This window comes from Myotis davidii, unplaced genomic scaffold (genome assembly GCF_000327345.1).
Source record: "Myotis davidii unplaced genomic scaffold, ASM32734v1 scaffold61, whole genome shotgun sequence".
Taxonomy (NCBI): Eukaryota; Metazoa; Chordata; class Mammalia; order Chiroptera; family Vespertilionidae; genus Myotis; species Myotis davidii.
In genome coordinates, this window is record NW_006291729.1 from 1,678,614 (window position 1) to 1,695,251 (window position 16,638).

At 35.2% G+C, this 16,638-nt stretch overlaps 1 protein-coding gene across 1 annotated transcript in view; it reads right to left on the bottom strand.

Annotated features, from left to right (window-relative positions):
* Positions 1-16,638, bottom strand: part of ROCK2 (Rho associated coiled-coil containing protein kinase 2) — a 68,127-nt gene that overhangs the window by 14,322 nt on the left and 37,167 nt on the right. The window contains exons 17-28 of the mRNA XM_006765179.2: positions 15,587-15,693; positions 12,408-12,567; positions 9,366-9,526; positions 8,812-8,996; positions 7,062-7,131; positions 6,369-6,472; positions 6,030-6,216; positions 4,622-4,715; positions 4,436-4,530; positions 3,464-3,643; positions 3,117-3,285; positions 636-706 (exon numbers count right to left, since the gene is read on the bottom strand). Coding sequence (XP_006765242.1) covers positions 636-706; positions 3,117-3,285; positions 3,464-3,643; positions 4,436-4,530; positions 4,622-4,715; positions 6,030-6,216; positions 6,369-6,472; positions 7,062-7,131; positions 8,812-8,996; positions 9,366-9,526; positions 12,408-12,567; positions 15,587-15,693 — 1,583 coding nt within the window. The remainder of the gene's footprint in view (positions 1-635; positions 707-3,116; positions 3,286-3,463; positions 3,644-4,435; positions 4,531-4,621; positions 4,716-6,029; positions 6,217-6,368; positions 6,473-7,061; positions 7,132-8,811; positions 8,997-9,365; positions 9,527-12,407; positions 12,568-15,586; positions 15,694-16,638) is intronic.

Sequence of the window (16,638 nt, forward strand, 5' to 3'; positions counted from 1 at the left end):
TCTGGCCTGGACAGGAGCTTGGGGACTGGAAGCGAACAGTGGAGCGTCCTTTTCTCACGGTGCTATGTGCTAGTGGAGCCAATTATTGATTAAATACTTATATATGTGTGTGTATAGAAAAGATTGTGTATTCTGTCATATGCATAATGTACATATACATAACTAATAAACTGATGATGTGAAATCTGAGAGAAGGACTTTACCAGAACCCAAACAGGCCGGCACTCTGGACTTCCAGCCTCCAGAACTGTGAGAAATAAGTTTCTGTTTTTCATAAGCTACCGAGTTGCAGTATATAAGCCTCAATGAAGTAAGACACCTCAAAGACGAACATAACATCAATACTCATAGTAACAGAGGGAAAATAAATAAATGGGTCTTTCTGTCATATCCAGATTTGTTTCCCACCAAATCCTATTTTATTATTAACAATATATTAATGATAAAAGTTATTTTTTACAAAGTTATATAAAACCATGTCATTCCAGATCAGACAGTGCAAAAAAGTTTTATGTGTCTGAATGTTTTAGTTATATTACTTATATGTTCTTTACACCTACAAAAGTGAAATGGCTGTATGTAGCTAAACCAACCAAAAGCAAAGCAAAAGAACCACAATGAAAAGTACCAATTACCTTTCTAACCCATCCAAACTTCTTAGTGTTGTTTCTCACAGGTAATGAAAGCCATCCCTCTAATCTTGATTCTATAAATACACATAGGAGGATAAATATAACAATTCTAAGAAAATGAGAAATTTAATAATATTTTAATATTAAAGTCACAAAACAAATCAATTATATCCTTCAGAATTTACCATTGCTCATTATCTAGGATATAATAACAATGTGGGATCAGTAAAAGCAAGTTATGCAATGCAAAACAAAATCCAGGTTATATCACATTGGAAATATATATCCTATAGTTTATAAAGTCAAATGCCCTGCTGATTAAATGCATGCATTTGCACAGTTCAGCAGAAAAGCTGCAAAGAAGAGAAGCAGCTCTTTATTCTCACTATACACCTGTAGTAGAACCCTTGGTTTTTCCTTTGGAAGGAGGACTCATTATAGATATACTGCACATTTTCTTCGAAGAAAAAACATTTTTTAAATATATTTTATTGATTTTTTACAGAGAGGAAGGGAGAGGGATAGAGAGTTAGAAACATCGATGGGACAGAAACATCGATCAGCTGCCTCGTGAACACCCCCTATTGGGGATGTGCCCACAGCCAAGGTACAGGCCCTTGACCAGAATTGAACCTGGGACCCTTGAGTCCGCAGGCCGATGCTCTATCCACTGAGCCAAACTGGTTAGGGCAAAGAAGAGAAAATATTTTAAGGGAGTAATTGCATGTTCAGAGAAAATTAACTTTAGAATGGCTATAATAAAATTAAATAAAATTATGTAAATTACAGATTAAAATCGATTAATGCATAGCAATATAACCACATGATTTCTAAATTCCAAAATATCAAAATCAATAAAATTCTAGTAAAGACTGAATCCTTATAATCTGTTCTACTGGCATTTGATCAGCATCTTTCAATAAAATAATTAAGTGAAATAAGCATTTTTGGATATTACTCTATTAATAAAAGTAGCTATCACTTGTTTAACATCTACTACATGTCTGAATCCATGCTAGATGCTTTACCTAAACTTTCTTAACTCTTACCACCCCACAGAAAGGTCACACAGGGACTCCAGCGCCTATATACTCTCTGACATCAACACCCTTCCAAACTGTCTGAACAGAAAGAAACGCTGTCATTAAAAAAGAGCCCACGTGCTCAACTGTCTGGACGTGGTCCTGTGCCAGCTTAAGGGACTAAGTCAGAGGACATCTAACACTATGCATAAGACTGAAATAATTTCATTGCTAAGCTCTAAAACAACTTCAACAGGATCACTTATGATTTATTTTATACACCTGGGAAATGTGGTGACAATGTAAGTAACTATAGTTATTTTACTTTGAATTCAACTAATAAGAGACTAAATTATACCTTACTTTCAACTGCTCATACATTAATTTCCTGTGGCATTTACATTACATGTATCCCGACTAACTTTGTGTTAAACATAATTTCATGTATTTTCTATCCTGTTTCTTCATTTAAACGATAAGAGCAAGGATCAGGTCAAATTGTCTTATACTCTCTTTTAAGGCCAAGCAAAACGTTGCCTAGGCAAGCACTTGATAAAAACCCAAAAGCGTTCTCTGAGACAGTCTACATGCTTTTTCAGTACTGTCACTCTTGATATGAAGCCTTGAAAAGAGCTTCTTCTTGGTTGAAAATGGCTGAAACAGGCAATGAAACCACATGCCCTTAAATGATACGAAGTACGGTCTCATTTTTTGTAAGCTGACTAAATAAGTCTATCAATTGTCACAGCAATGCCAAGTGCAAATGCCCCCCAAAACAAACTCTTTGTCCATGCAGGAGTCTCTTTTTTAACTGGGACTAGAGCAATTTGTTAGAGTTAGTGAATATTAGTTAATGTTACAAAAGTTTTTCACAAGGACTAAAATTAAGGGTAGTCAGAAAAACCTCAAAGATGAAAGATTTTCAGGCTATCACCTGTATCATTAGGTTCCGATGAAATAGGTAAGTAAGGCAAAGATTCTTCTTCTGAGTCAGAACCAGAGTCAAGAAGCACATGAGAACTGGAAGGCTTAGTGGCAATATTGAGAGAGGTAGAGGAACGTTGGTAGGTGAATGACATGGATTCCATAGTGTGTGATTGAGTGATATGAACTAAACACCCAACATAAAAAAAGTAAGAATGCAGAAAAGAGTTAAGTGAAAATAAAATGAAAGTTTAAAGAGAGCTGCCTATAATATATAATGAGCTAATTTAAATATCTAAATATGTAAAACTTTCTTTTGCATTTTTAATGAAGGATGTTGTCAAAGATCGCTAAGTAAAATAAGTTAAAACTGTTGTTTGAATCCCTGCTCCAAGGAGGTTTCTGCCTTAAAGAAATGACAAACACTTTCCCTCAAGAACAAAGTCAGTCACAGGGTTTAAATAATCAACAGGTTTATATTGAAGACAAAAGGCTTTTAATGAAAATAAAGATAGGGCTGAAAACAAGTTTGTTGTACCTGGATATCCATCATCTGCCTCAGCATCCCCTGGTCCACTGCCTGTACTGGAACTGTCCATGCCCATATGTAAGGCCTGGAGCTGTGACCGCAGCTGCTCAATGTCACTGTCTTTACTGTCCAGTGTCATCTGCAGTTCAATGCGAATCTGGCTCTCTTCAGCTATTTGCTATGAGGAATTAAATTGTATCAAATTAACTGGATGCCATACATCTCATAATTTTGCTTCTTAGTTCAATAATTATTAATATAAATGTTCTATAATCAATAAAATATATACAGACATGAAAGTAATTCTACTTCTTAAAAAAGAAGTCTCTAAACTAGAATTCCAAAGGTATCCTTACAGCCTGCATCTCATTCAGTTCTTTCTGATACTTGATCATCTGCTGGGTCAATTTTTCACGTTCCGATTTCAGCTCCATATGTAGCTTTCTATTCTCTTTCTCTTTTCTCCGCACATCTGTGTCACTACCACGCTTGATAGGTTCTTTTCGATTCATGATCTCAGCCAACTTATTCACAGCCTTAAAAACATAAAAATAAAAATATATAAACAAAAAATACATTACATTGGTGGTTTCGTGGTAACTTACCAATAGCAAGTTACATAGCCACTAATGATCTCCTTCCCTATACACAGGGCCACAAAGAAACACCTTACAGATTAGGAAACACACCTCCTTTCATTACTCGTTATCCTTCCCCAACCTCTATTCTACTAGTTTTTCATTCATGTTTTCAGAGAACTGTGATTTAAAATGCTTATAGGTCTGATCTGATGTCACTTTCTTCCACTTTGAGTTTTTGGTTTTAAGACAGACTTTTACTAGGCAGATCTTCTTTGATCTGGAAGAGAATTTTGCAGTTGTATTCCATTAATAAAATACATGTCCAAGCACAGAGCAAAACATGTGGGACTCAAAAGTATTGGTGCTGTCTACACCACCATGAGAGTTGACAGAAGGATGGTCAATATCACAGGTACCTTTTTCAGACTGACCTTTTTTAGGCTGTCAGCAAATGGTCATTCTCTAAAGTTTCTTAAAAAGCAGAAAAAAACCATCAGATTATAATAAAAAATTAGGAGGGAATGTGATTCCATATGGAAAAATTAACAAAAACTTTAATAAATATTCAACTAAACAATGTTAATCAAATCTAACTTCTATTACCTTGGCAAAAGTCAGATAACTGGGACTGTTCATAAATACTGACACGTTCACCGATAGCTACAGCCAATGTGTAATGCCAGAAGTCAAGTAGAAAAGACAAACTAAAAACATTTCAAAGTCCTATTTAGAGTTTATTATACATACTTGCGTTTTGAGTGTTCTCTCTGTTAATAATTGCTTCTCAAATTGTGCTTTAATAGCTGCTGCACTTATCTCTTCATCTTTCAACCTTGACAGTTCTGAAACACAGAAAAATGTCACCATTATTATAACTAAGCCACTGACCACCATTAGATATATTTAAAATTAACATTCTTTGTTAATACATACGTTCTTGGGCATCTTTCAATTTGTTATTTAATTCTTCTTTCTCATTTGCAAGATTGGCAACATCACTAGTTAATGTCCTATTAGTTTCTTCAAGCTAAGGAATTAAAAATTTAAGTTATCAAGCAAGAATTCAAAATGAAAATATCCTAGACTGTTACTAAAACTCCTGTTTTTCTAAGTACATCTATCTCTGAACTTCCTGTCTTTGCACTACCTTACCAAACTTCACTTTTGAAGAAAATTTAAACCATAATATACTTCATATACACCTCAGGAAGCCAAAAATATGCCCTCTTCTTAAATATCCTCAGCAGTATTTTTAATGAGAAAAAATTTAATAAACTAAAAAAAGCGCAAATACTGTAACAAAGCTCTGCATTGCACCGTGCAGAATAACAAAAGTTAAAACTGCAGTACTTCTTTCAGAAGATTATTTTAAAACAGAACATAAAATTTTACTAAAGAAGTTGATGTCCTTTTGTATTCTCGCCGAATCCTATTCTTCCCGAAGAAATTCTCACTGTGAACTGTGTGTTCATCCTTCATTCACCATTGTGTACTTTCATTATATATACATGAAATAATATATAGTGGATTTTCATGTGATTTTAAATTGTCCATAAATAGCACAATGCTGTATTTACCTACTTTCACTTGATATTATATTTAGTTGTTGATACAGAGACCTAATTAATTCATTTTAACTGACATAGTTCCATATTCCATCACATTTCATCCATCCACTCATTCCTCTATTGATAAGACATTTGAATCTTTGCTATTACAAATATACCTACTGCTATGAGTATTGTGCCTGAATTCCTCTAGCATATTTATCTTAATGTTGACTTTCTTTGGATAATATAAATATTTAAAATTTACTGCCCTAACCGGTTTGGCTCAGTGGATAGAGCGTTGGCCTGTGGACTCAAGGGTCCCAGGTTCGACTCCGGTCAAGGGGCATGTACCTTGGCTGCGGGCACATCCCCAGTAGCGGGTGTGCAGGAGGCAGCTGATTGATGTTTCTCTCTCATCGATGTTTCTAACTCTCTATCCCTCTCCCTTCCTCTCTGTAAAAAATCAATAAAATGTATTTTTTTAAAAATTACTGGAAACTGCCATACTATTTATAATCCTATTCTATGCCATACTAAATCTACACTCCCCATAGCAAATGCCATTTTCCAAACATCCTTCAAACATTTAAAATTAATCAAGGTACTTAATTTCTGCCAGTGTGATGGGTGGAAACAACACTAGAAAGCAGCCAGTTAAGTGGATCGAAAATCTCGTAGCCAGCATGTACAATGTTTCATTTGGATTTATGTTATTTTTCTAGACCTTGTAAGGAAGATTTATGATATAGTAATTTAATTATAATAAAAAATGAACCAAGAATTTTACTTACAGATGCAATTGTAGCATCTTTTTCACTGAGTTCCTGTTTATGCCGAGCCATCATCTCTTTGATCTCCAGCTCTTTCATGATTTTCTCTTTTTCCAAATCAGAATACTGTTCTTCAGCAATTGAACGAGCCAGCTGCTCAGAATCTGCTTTGGTCAAGGTGATCTCCAGTTGAGCAGCCAAGGAGTCCCTACATTTTAGAGACATAGCATCTTCAATTTTCACTCTGAAGTCAAAGTTTATGTCTAGTTCTTCATCAATAACTTTTATTTGGAGTATAGCAGGCACTCTTCTAGGGGCAGGACATGTGGTTATGAACAAGAGACAGGACCCTGTCCTTACCTTTCGTCCTGTAATTCCTGTTTCTTCTGCTGTAATTCTTTACAAAGTTTGGTCTTTTCTTCACACTCTTCTTTAAGTTCCCTAACCTGTGTTTTATAGAGAGTCTAAACAGCAAAATATAATAGACATATATCATCATCAAGAATAGTTATACATTCAAAAAACTACCCAGACAAAAAGTTGATACATACAAATATATTAATAACACTGAAAAATGTTGAGCCCCTGAGCAAATTAATAGTTTAATACGCTTTTTGATTTTCATATAATCAACCAATTAACCAATAAAGTTCAGCTAATAATTTAGAAGTGTGATTTTCAACAGAATATCATACTGAGATTTCTCATTAAATGATGTAGGCTGATAGGGATGAAGAGGCAAAAAAATATTACTAACTTAAACAAGAAATTTTGTTGGCTTAAATCAATGAAACAGAGGTGACATATACAATTTCATATTTTAAAACTGAGCTCAAAAAAGTACAAATGTTAAAATGACAATTTTATTTCTTTCACAGTCTTCCTCTAAAAGCAATGCTTTTAATCAACTTCATAAAGTATGGGCATGTGCTTAGAACTATTTTTCTAACAATGATAACAGAAACTATTCTAAAGGCACGAATCATTCTCCTGGCTCTGCAGCAAAAATATTTTTTGTTCAATAATTTTTTAATGAATGTGCCTGGAACTTACTGAGAAATACTGTTCTGCTTCAAGCTGATCTTGGAGCTCTTTCATTTGCCCATCTGCATCTTGACGTTCTCTGTGGTAACATTAAGTCAAATGTTTAAATAAGTTATACACATATTAAGTCAGTGACTCTTCAAATGTGTTCTGGGGAAACCCTGGAAGTCCCTGAGACCCTTTCAGACAATCCTGGAAATCATCATTTTCATAACACTAAATAAGCATCATTGTGTTTGTTTTCTTAATCCTCACCCAAGCATATTTTTCCATTGACTCTTTTTTTAGAATGGAAGGGAGGGGGAGAGAAACATCGACGTGAGATGGTCACACGGATTATCTCCCACATGTGCCCAACCAGGGCTGCAATCGAGATACAAGCCCTTGACTGGAACTGAACCCAGGACCCTTCAGTTCAAGGACCAAAGCTCTATCCACTGGGCCAAACCAACTAGGGCTCATTGGTGTGTTTTCTTTTTAACTCCCATTCTCTCACTAGTTGTACATGGACTTTTCTTGAGGGTAAAAGATATCATGATGTCAGCACTCCAACAGCTAATGAAATGTATGCTTTTATGTTTTAAAATGGTTTTAATTTCTAAGAAAAAAAATCATTAGCTGTAACTCATATAAATAAACATCCTTTGGCCCTCAATAATTTTTAAGAGTAGAAAGGGGTTCTAAGACCAAATAGTGCTATTTTAAACCAGTAACACAAAATTACATATTTTCATACATGCACTGTTAATCAGCCACGTATGCCAACCAAGTTTTAGAATTAAAAGAGCACCCCCAAATTGTTTATCTTATGAGTTAAGAAGTGACTGGGAGAGGGCCTAAGTGGACATTAGGAGTACAGGGTTTTATAGCTAAATGTGATGGTAAATGCAAAGATTTGTAAACACTTTACAAAAACGCAGTAAGTTCTACACTTATTTGTGTACTTTTTCTGTTTCTATGTTAATTTTCAATAAAGAAATTAAATAAAAAATTAAATTAAAAGCAAGCCTAATTCTAGGCTTATTAAAAATAAATTATAGCCGAAACCGGTTTGGCTCAGTGGATAGAGCATCAGTCTGTGGACTGAAAGGTCCCAGGTTCGATTTCAGTCAAGGGCATGTACCTGGGTTGCGGGCACATCCCCAGTAGGAGATGTGCAGGAGGCAGCTGATCGATGTTTCTCTCTCATCGATGTTTCTAACTCTCTATCTCTCTCCCTTCCTCTCTGTAAAAAATCAATAAAATATATTTAAAAAATAAATAAAAATAAATTATAATTTTTCAAAAACATATCTTAATGTTTTCTAGCTTCTAATAAATAGGGCACTAGAGTATATCCTTAAAAAGAGCTTTAAAAATGTATATGGTATTCCCTTAACAGTGAAACATTTCCAAGTCCTAGGTACTAAGGGACAAACAAAGAATACATGGGAAGTAAGCTTGAGAGACAGTCCCAAGAGGAATCTTAAGAGCATGGGGTGAAATCTCAGACGTTTTCTTCCGCTCCGATACCACCACTCCCTGTGTCACTGCATCACAATAAGGTGGTGGTAGTAAAACACTGCTGGGGAAGCAGATACACTAGTAATCTTCTTAACGAACGATAGTGGCACTCTACACACCACTTATACAACAATAAAAAACATAATCAAGAAAATACAATGGTCCAAAAGAATCCTCAGATAAACCAAAATTAAGGTAACTTACATGTGGATAGTTGTGCATATTAGTAAAACTTTGTCTCAAACAATTAACTTACTTTCGAAGTTCAGCATTCTGTTTTTCCAAGTTCATTTTCATTTCCATGAGATGATTATTCTCTTGTTTTAACTGCTTTTCTGACATTTTTAGTGTGTTAACTTGCTGTGTTTGCATCTTCAAGTCATTTTGTGTGAGGCAGCGCTTTTGAGTTTCCTGCTCTATTTTTAATGTCAAGTTTCTAACCTAAAAAATATATTGTGTAGTTGGTATGTAAGTAAATTATTTTGATTTTTCTTATCAATAAGTTTGCAGCATATATGATGACCCAAAATAGATTTTTGCCCTCAGGCAGTGAATTCATTTCACAGTAAAATATTTCTGATAATGTTTTAAAAAAGAAAATATGGCTTTTACATTAAAAATAACTTTACAGTTTTTAAAATTATTATTTGTTTAGTATATTATCCAAATTCAGTAAAATTTAAAGGTTATAAAATGTTATTTTATAGGAAAAAAATTTTACATTATGAAATCATCATTGTTCCTTTACAAATAAGCCTAGTTTACTATTAACTCATTAAATAATATATTATTTATTAAAAACATACTTACATCTTCATTAAGCACATCTTTCTGTTTAAGGAGTTCATTTACTTTCTGCTGTGACTGTTTCAGGTCACAGTCTAATATGGAGCATTTTTTCTCAGCTTCCAGCAACAGGTTCTCCACTTTCTGTTTTAAAGTCCTTTCCTCCAAGAGCTTTTTTTCCATTTCTATTGCCACAAAATAAACATAACCATGAATTTATAAACAAAAGAAGCATATCAAATACATAATGTAGTGCTAATAAAAATTATAGTAAATGATGCTTCTTAAAAATATTTTTAAATCCTCAGTTTAATATTTTCATCACTCCTGTTAACGTATTTGAAATGTCAACAATTTCATGCTTGAAAATTAGGTATTTCATTTACAGGATATAAAAATTTACCACATTCTGTAATTTTATATGTGTTCTAATGGAAATAAAATAATTCTACCTTTATTTATGGTTCTAAAAGATACTGATATCTTTTAGCTCTGGCTGGGTGGCTCGGTTGGTTGGAGCGTCATCCCATACACCAAAAGGTTGCAGTTTTGATTCCCGGTCAGGGCACATACTTAGGAGGGCATATACTTAGGTTTCTTTCAGGGTTCCATCCCCAGTTGGGCAATCAATGTTTTTCTCTTGAGAACATCTGTTTCGTGTTCTCTCTCTCTCTGCCTCTGTCTCTCTCTAAAAATAATAAAAATCAATAAACATATCCTCGGGGGAGGATAAAAAAAGATACTTATATCTTTTAAATAAAGATTTTTTTCCCCCTGCTATTCTGTGCCCCTCAGTGTTACTTGTCTTACCTTCAAACATTAAGGTAGAGTCTATTACCTCTATGGCTCTTTCCATACTAGCATATTACCAGGCAGAGGATAACAACTATGTTTTAGGGAGGTGGTCAAGGACAGGGCTCTGGAACCAAACTCTTGGAGTTTAAACCCTGGCCCTGACACTTTCTAATTATTTCACTGGTCAAGTTAATTAACCTCTCTGAGGCTCAGTTTCCTTATGTCTAGAATGGTGATAATACCTACCCTCACAGGGACATTATACAGATTTTTAGTTAATGTATGTATAGCACTTAAATGCTGCCTGAACTATGGCAAACACTTAATAAGTGCTCACTATTTAAAAAGAATTTCTAATGACTTAAGGAAATGTTCATAATTATTTTTTAAAAGAAAAAAGCAAAACTATACAAAATTGAGAAAATAAAAAAGTATAACATTGATTACTAGGACTATGATTAATCTTTACTTACTTTTTTATACTTGAAAATCTGTTCAAATCCAACTAGGTTCCTCTGCTCCTTCATATCTAATGCTGAACATCTAATTATCATTTACTATAAAGTTATGTTAAGTAAAAATTAAACCTACCAATGTTCAGTTTTTAATGAACTGTCTTCAAAAGTGTGGAAAATGAAATTATTCTTCACATGCTATTAATAGCTAGATTTCTAAGCACTTTTCATGTATCACTGAACTTGGTTTTCACAACAACCTAATACTTTAATTGCCCCTTTGTAGGAAACAAGGCACAGATAGTTATGTAACCAGACAAAGTCACATAGCTAGTAACTCATTGATGGCGAAGTCATATTCTTAATCAACGGAGGCAATGATCTGCAGTGAGAAGATCCACGGCTTTAGAGCCAGGTTTGATCACCACCTGTAACATTTAAGTTTTGTGCACTCCTTCAAATGCTAACGTCATCATGTACCTTATGTTAGTGTTATAACAAGGAGTTTGAAAAAAATGGCAGTTATTATTATACTGAATTTCTTTTCATCAGTTCAGAGAATAACCTATGAATGAATATACACATTTTTTAAAAAAAATCACCCTAATGTAGGCAGAGAAAAAATAAAAAGAGGCGTAAGTGATACGTGGATTTGTTGAGGTAATGAAAAGATAGATTCTATACCTTGTTTTGGGTGCTAGTCACACATTGTGCACTACAAATGTAAAAAAATGTTTGCATTTTATTGCACCAAATTATACTCCAAAAGAAATTCCTATCTGTCTTCTAGCCACAGACAGAAAAACAGCCATTTCATCTCTTATCATCCTGAGTTAGTGCCTTAAAGTATTATCAACCAAAAAATCTCCACCATGAATACATTAAATAATTATAAGCCTATTTTTTGCTAAGTTATTCATAAATGTTATATTTCAATATGAAATAAAGTTTCTATTAAGAGTTCTATGAATCTGCCGAGGCCGGTTTGGCTCAGTGGATAGAGCGTCGGCCTGCGGACTGAAAGGTCCCAGGTTCGATTCCGGTCAAGGGCATGTACCTGGGTTGCGGGCACATCCCCGGTGGGAGATGTGCGGGAGGCAGCTGATCGATGTTTCTCTCTCATCGATGTTTCTAACTCTCTATCCCTTTCCCTTCCTCTCTGTAAAAAATCAATAAAATATATAAAAAGAAAAAAAAAGAGTTCTATGAATCTTTCATAAGAATATTGATTTCCTTTGTAACTGCAAATCCATCATAATTATAAACAGTTTGGAAAATAAGTAATTAGCCTAAAACAATTCCAAAATACAAGCTGGTTTATGAAAAAGTTAATTTTGTTAATCTTACCCTATATTCATTAGTATTGTAAGGTTTTGACCAAATCTAACTAATATCTTCATCATGCCAGAGCTCAAAATACTTAGGGAGCTTCTATTCTAGTTAGCTCAGCTATTATTTTAAAATCTTTATCTTGAAGAAAGTGGCAAGAAACATAAGCCGATGGAATGTTAAACTAAGTATTAAAAAAAAGCATATCCCCCCAAATCTGAGAACTTCACATTCTGCATGCCTGTCATTTCCGATATCATGAAAATAGTAATTTCTCTTTAATCTAGTAATTCTGGGGGGCCTTCCTGTCTTAGAAATTATTGCTAAAGGGGAAGGTGGAGTTATATATGTAAAGCTTCCCTAATAGTGTTTCTCCTCCAGTATTTGGCAATAAAATATAAACAAATATTTTCAAAACCAAAGAATTGAATACAGAATCAACTCGTAGTAAGATGATGCTAGAAAACCCTCTTACAAAAATGTATACCTTTCATGGCTTCTGATTTAGCTTCTTCAATAGATTCATAAATCTTATTTTTATCTGCCAGCCGTGCTTTTGTAGTTTTATGCTCAGCTTCTTCTTGTTCTAAGCTCTGCTGTATAACTTTTAGTTGATATGTCATATCTATCTCCATGTTGTTCTTTTCCTATTAAACATGAAAATGGCAGCTATCAACACATAGACTGTTGACAATTTCAAAAGCTTACAAAGGTTTTTTAAATACACTTACCAAGAATGTCCAATATTTCCCCTTTTCTATTCATTAAAATTGCTTGTATGAGTAATCTACATAACTCTACCAGTTCTCTTCCCACTATATTAACCTCCCACAACTCCGCTCTACTATTCTGAGATCTGTATTGAGATGGCTTGATCTTAATAAAGTGACCAATGATATTTTCAATATCAAATTCAACAGACACCTTTTAGTCTTTATCTCACTTGAACTCACTGTTGCCCTTGAAACTATTTCCTTGACCTACCTGACACTGAATTCACTTGGTTCTCCCCATTCCGCTCTCATCTTTTCTGTTGCTTGTGAAGTTTACCCCCAAATTACTGCTTAACCCTACCAGACTGCTGTACCGATTTTTCGGTAACTTCCGAATCTGCCGCTATACCTAATTTTCGGTACTTTGCCAAGTACGTGAAAAAAATGCGTAGACCTATTTTCTACAATGTCTCCAAGTTCCATCTTATTCTAACCACTTGTTTGCATGTAACTAACAATTTTCTATATCATGCTGGTTTTTTCTCTTTAATGCTCAGGAGCCCAGGTATAGGGGACAGTTAGGTTCAGGGCCTCAGGTCTGGTAGACTAAAACATTGGTGTTTGCTGGAGGCAGTGTTCTTTAGCCAATGCTTCTCCTCTTCCTATATTATTATATCTTAAACTTTTAAAACATATCAAATGTTTCCTTTTGCTCTATCTTAAAAGATCTCAGGATCCTCTACCATTCACACTTACCTTCAACATGTAGGAGACATGTTTTAAGTTGAGAATCTTTAATAACAGAAATCAGTTTATTTTCTGTATGTCCTCGAAAGATTTCCTAATTCTGTTTTCTATAGTTTGTACCACAAATATAGATTTCTTTTGTGTTTTAAGTAAAATATTTAATGCTGAAATAATCTTTTCAAACTAATAATTCACAAGTCTCTGTCCTGAAAAACTACTGCCCTAAACAAATTCTTCCCAGATGGGCTCTTCCATTTGCATGCTTTTAGCTACTTCTATACCAATGACTTGCAAATAATTCTAGCTTCTATTACCATAACTTACTGCTTTAGATATCCTAATTTGGCTGTTTCACAGGCCCCTCATGCTTAGGATTAAAATTGATTTATCATTGTTTCCTCTAAAAGAGTTATTTTTCCTTTCTTTAAAATAAATTAATGGCACTATTCCATATTTCTTCACAAAGTAGGAACCCTGAACTCATCCTTGAGTACTTACTACTCCCATGCCACATCTAACCAATTACTAATTGCTGCCAAATATTCCTTTACTAAATTATTTCTCAGATTCATCTCTAGTTCCCATCCTTTTAACCATTGCACTAGAAAAGTCTCCATTATCTGAATACTGAAAGAGTCTGACTTGTCTTATCCTCCTCAAGTCTGTTCTCCTGATATACAGTGATCTACCAACTTAAAGATCTTCAGCGGCGCCCTAGCCGGTTTGGTTCAGTGGATAGAGCGTGGGCCTGTAGACCAAAGGATCCCAGGTTCGATTCCGATGAGGGGCATATGCCTGGGTTGCGGGCTTGATCCCCAGTTGCGGGGCGGGGGGGCGTGCAGGAGGCAGCCAATCAATGATTCTCTTTATCACTGATGTTTCTCTCTTTCTCCCTCTCCGAAATAAATTAAAAGGAAAAAAAAAAAGGATCTTCAGTGGCCAGTCCAGTACTTAAAGAAACTAAGTTTCTTAACAGAATATTCAAAATCTTGCATGATCTAGCTCATGCCTAGCTCTCTAGCCTCATTCTAGCCACTAAATTCTCGCTCTTACAGGAGGACTATATTGGCCTGCCATTTTTTAAAAATTTCATTGGACACAACCACGCCCACTCCTATATGTATTGCAGCAAAACTGGGTAGTTGCAACAGAGACATTAAAGGCCACAAAGCCTAAAGTATTTACTGTCTTTCCCTTAAAAGACTGAAATTTGTTGCCCCTGCTCTATACTCCAGAAATATTGAACAGTTTATACTTAAATAAACAGACTAGACATTTTTTATTTTCCGCCCTCTGTGACTTGCTCATGCTTTCCTCCCCAACTCACAATATGCCCTGTCAACCAATCCTGCCCTGTCAGGTCAGGAATTCATCCTTTGCACCTACTCCATCCCTTGTCCATACCTCTATCATTCTATTTACCATACTGCCTTATAATTATCTCTGAGTTACTATTACTTTAGAAATTACCCATTAGACTGTAAAATTGTTAAAAGTACAGACTGCATCCTGATAGTTCCACCACATATAACATACTAAATACTTAAAATGAGTAAACAGAATAAAATATTAACTTCACAGAGTCTAGAAATTATCCCTAGCTTATAATATTTTTAAAGAAAAACTTCTGAATGCCAAAAGTCGTAACTATGTATAATTTTGATGACATGTTATAAGAGAAAATGAGAGTTTTCCTTGGACCTCTAGAGAGAAGCATCCTCATTATACACACTCCAGGAGAGTCCCTCCCTAAGCATCTAACATACTAAGAGCTGCTTATGTAGGGCTATGGCAACCTTAAGAAATATATATCCTGCCCTGGCCGGTGTGGCTCAGTTGATTGGAGAGTTGTCCCATACACCAAAAGGTTGCAGGCTCAATTCCCAGACAGGGCACATACCCAAGTTGGGGTTCGATCCCCCACTGGGATGCGTACTGGAGGCAAACAACTGATGCATCTCTGTCACATCGATGTTTCTCTCTCTCCCGTCCTCTCTCTCTAAAATCAATGGAAACATGCCCTCAGGTGAAGATTAAAAAAATATATATATATAAATGTGTATACACACACACACGTTCCTAGTCTACAGAACCAAATCTAAATATAAGAATCCGTAAGTATGCAGTAATAAATGGTTTCTCTTATTTTAGAATAAGTTTTCCAATCTGAAACTCTTACACAAATATAAAGATTAATACGTTTTACCTTTTCCAAATCAGTGAATCTCTCCTGAAGTTGTCTCTTCTCCATCTCAACTTTTGTTAATAAGATTTTGCCATTCTTTACATCTTCTTCTAGGCCAGATATTCTACCTAATATTGCAACAGTTAAAAGAACAATAAATCCACAAAGTGTGTATGTGTATCCTATCTAATAATTGACACACACGGTAATTGACCATACCTTCGCCACACCTCCCATTGGCTAATCAACGTGATACGCAAATTAACCGCCAACAAAGATGGCAGCTAATTTGCATACTGCAGGCAGGGTGGGACAGCGTGAGCCACCAGCGCGCCGCCATCCAGAGCAGGCTGGCCCCAGAAGCCGCCTGATATGGTAGTAACTCTATCAGTAAGCACTCTGAAAGTCAGTGGCATAAATGTACCAATTAAAAGATTGAGGGTGAATCAAAAACAAAACCCACTTTAAATATAAAGACACATATAGATTAAAAGTAAATGAATTAAGCTGCAGCCTGTTTTTCTCAGTGGATAGAGCATTAGCCCATGGACTGAAGGGTCCCAGGTTCAATTCCAGTCAAGGGTATGTACCTCAATTGCTGGCTTGATCCCCAGTCCCTATCAAAGCATGTGCAGGAGGCAACCAATCAATGTGTCTCTACCTTTCCCTTCATTCTCCCTAAAATTCAATGGAAAAATATCCTTGGGTGAAGATTAACAAAAACAAAGTAAATGGATTAAGTAATATTAAAGAGATTATAAGAAAAATATATTCCAAATTTTGTTAGTTGTATAATGGTTATGTTTAAATTATTAACACCTAAGAAATTGGGTGAAGGGTACATATAATATGCTGTAGAACCCTAACCAGTTTGGCTCAGTGGATAGAGTGTCAGCCTGCAGAATGAAGGGTCCCGGGTTCGATTCCGGCCAATGGCATGTACCTTGCTGGCGGGCACATCCCTAGCAGGGGCTGTGCAGGAGGCAGCTGATCAATGTTTCTCTCTCATCAATATTTCTAACTCTCTATCCCTCTCCCTTCCTCTCTGTAAAAATCAATCAAATATATTTTTA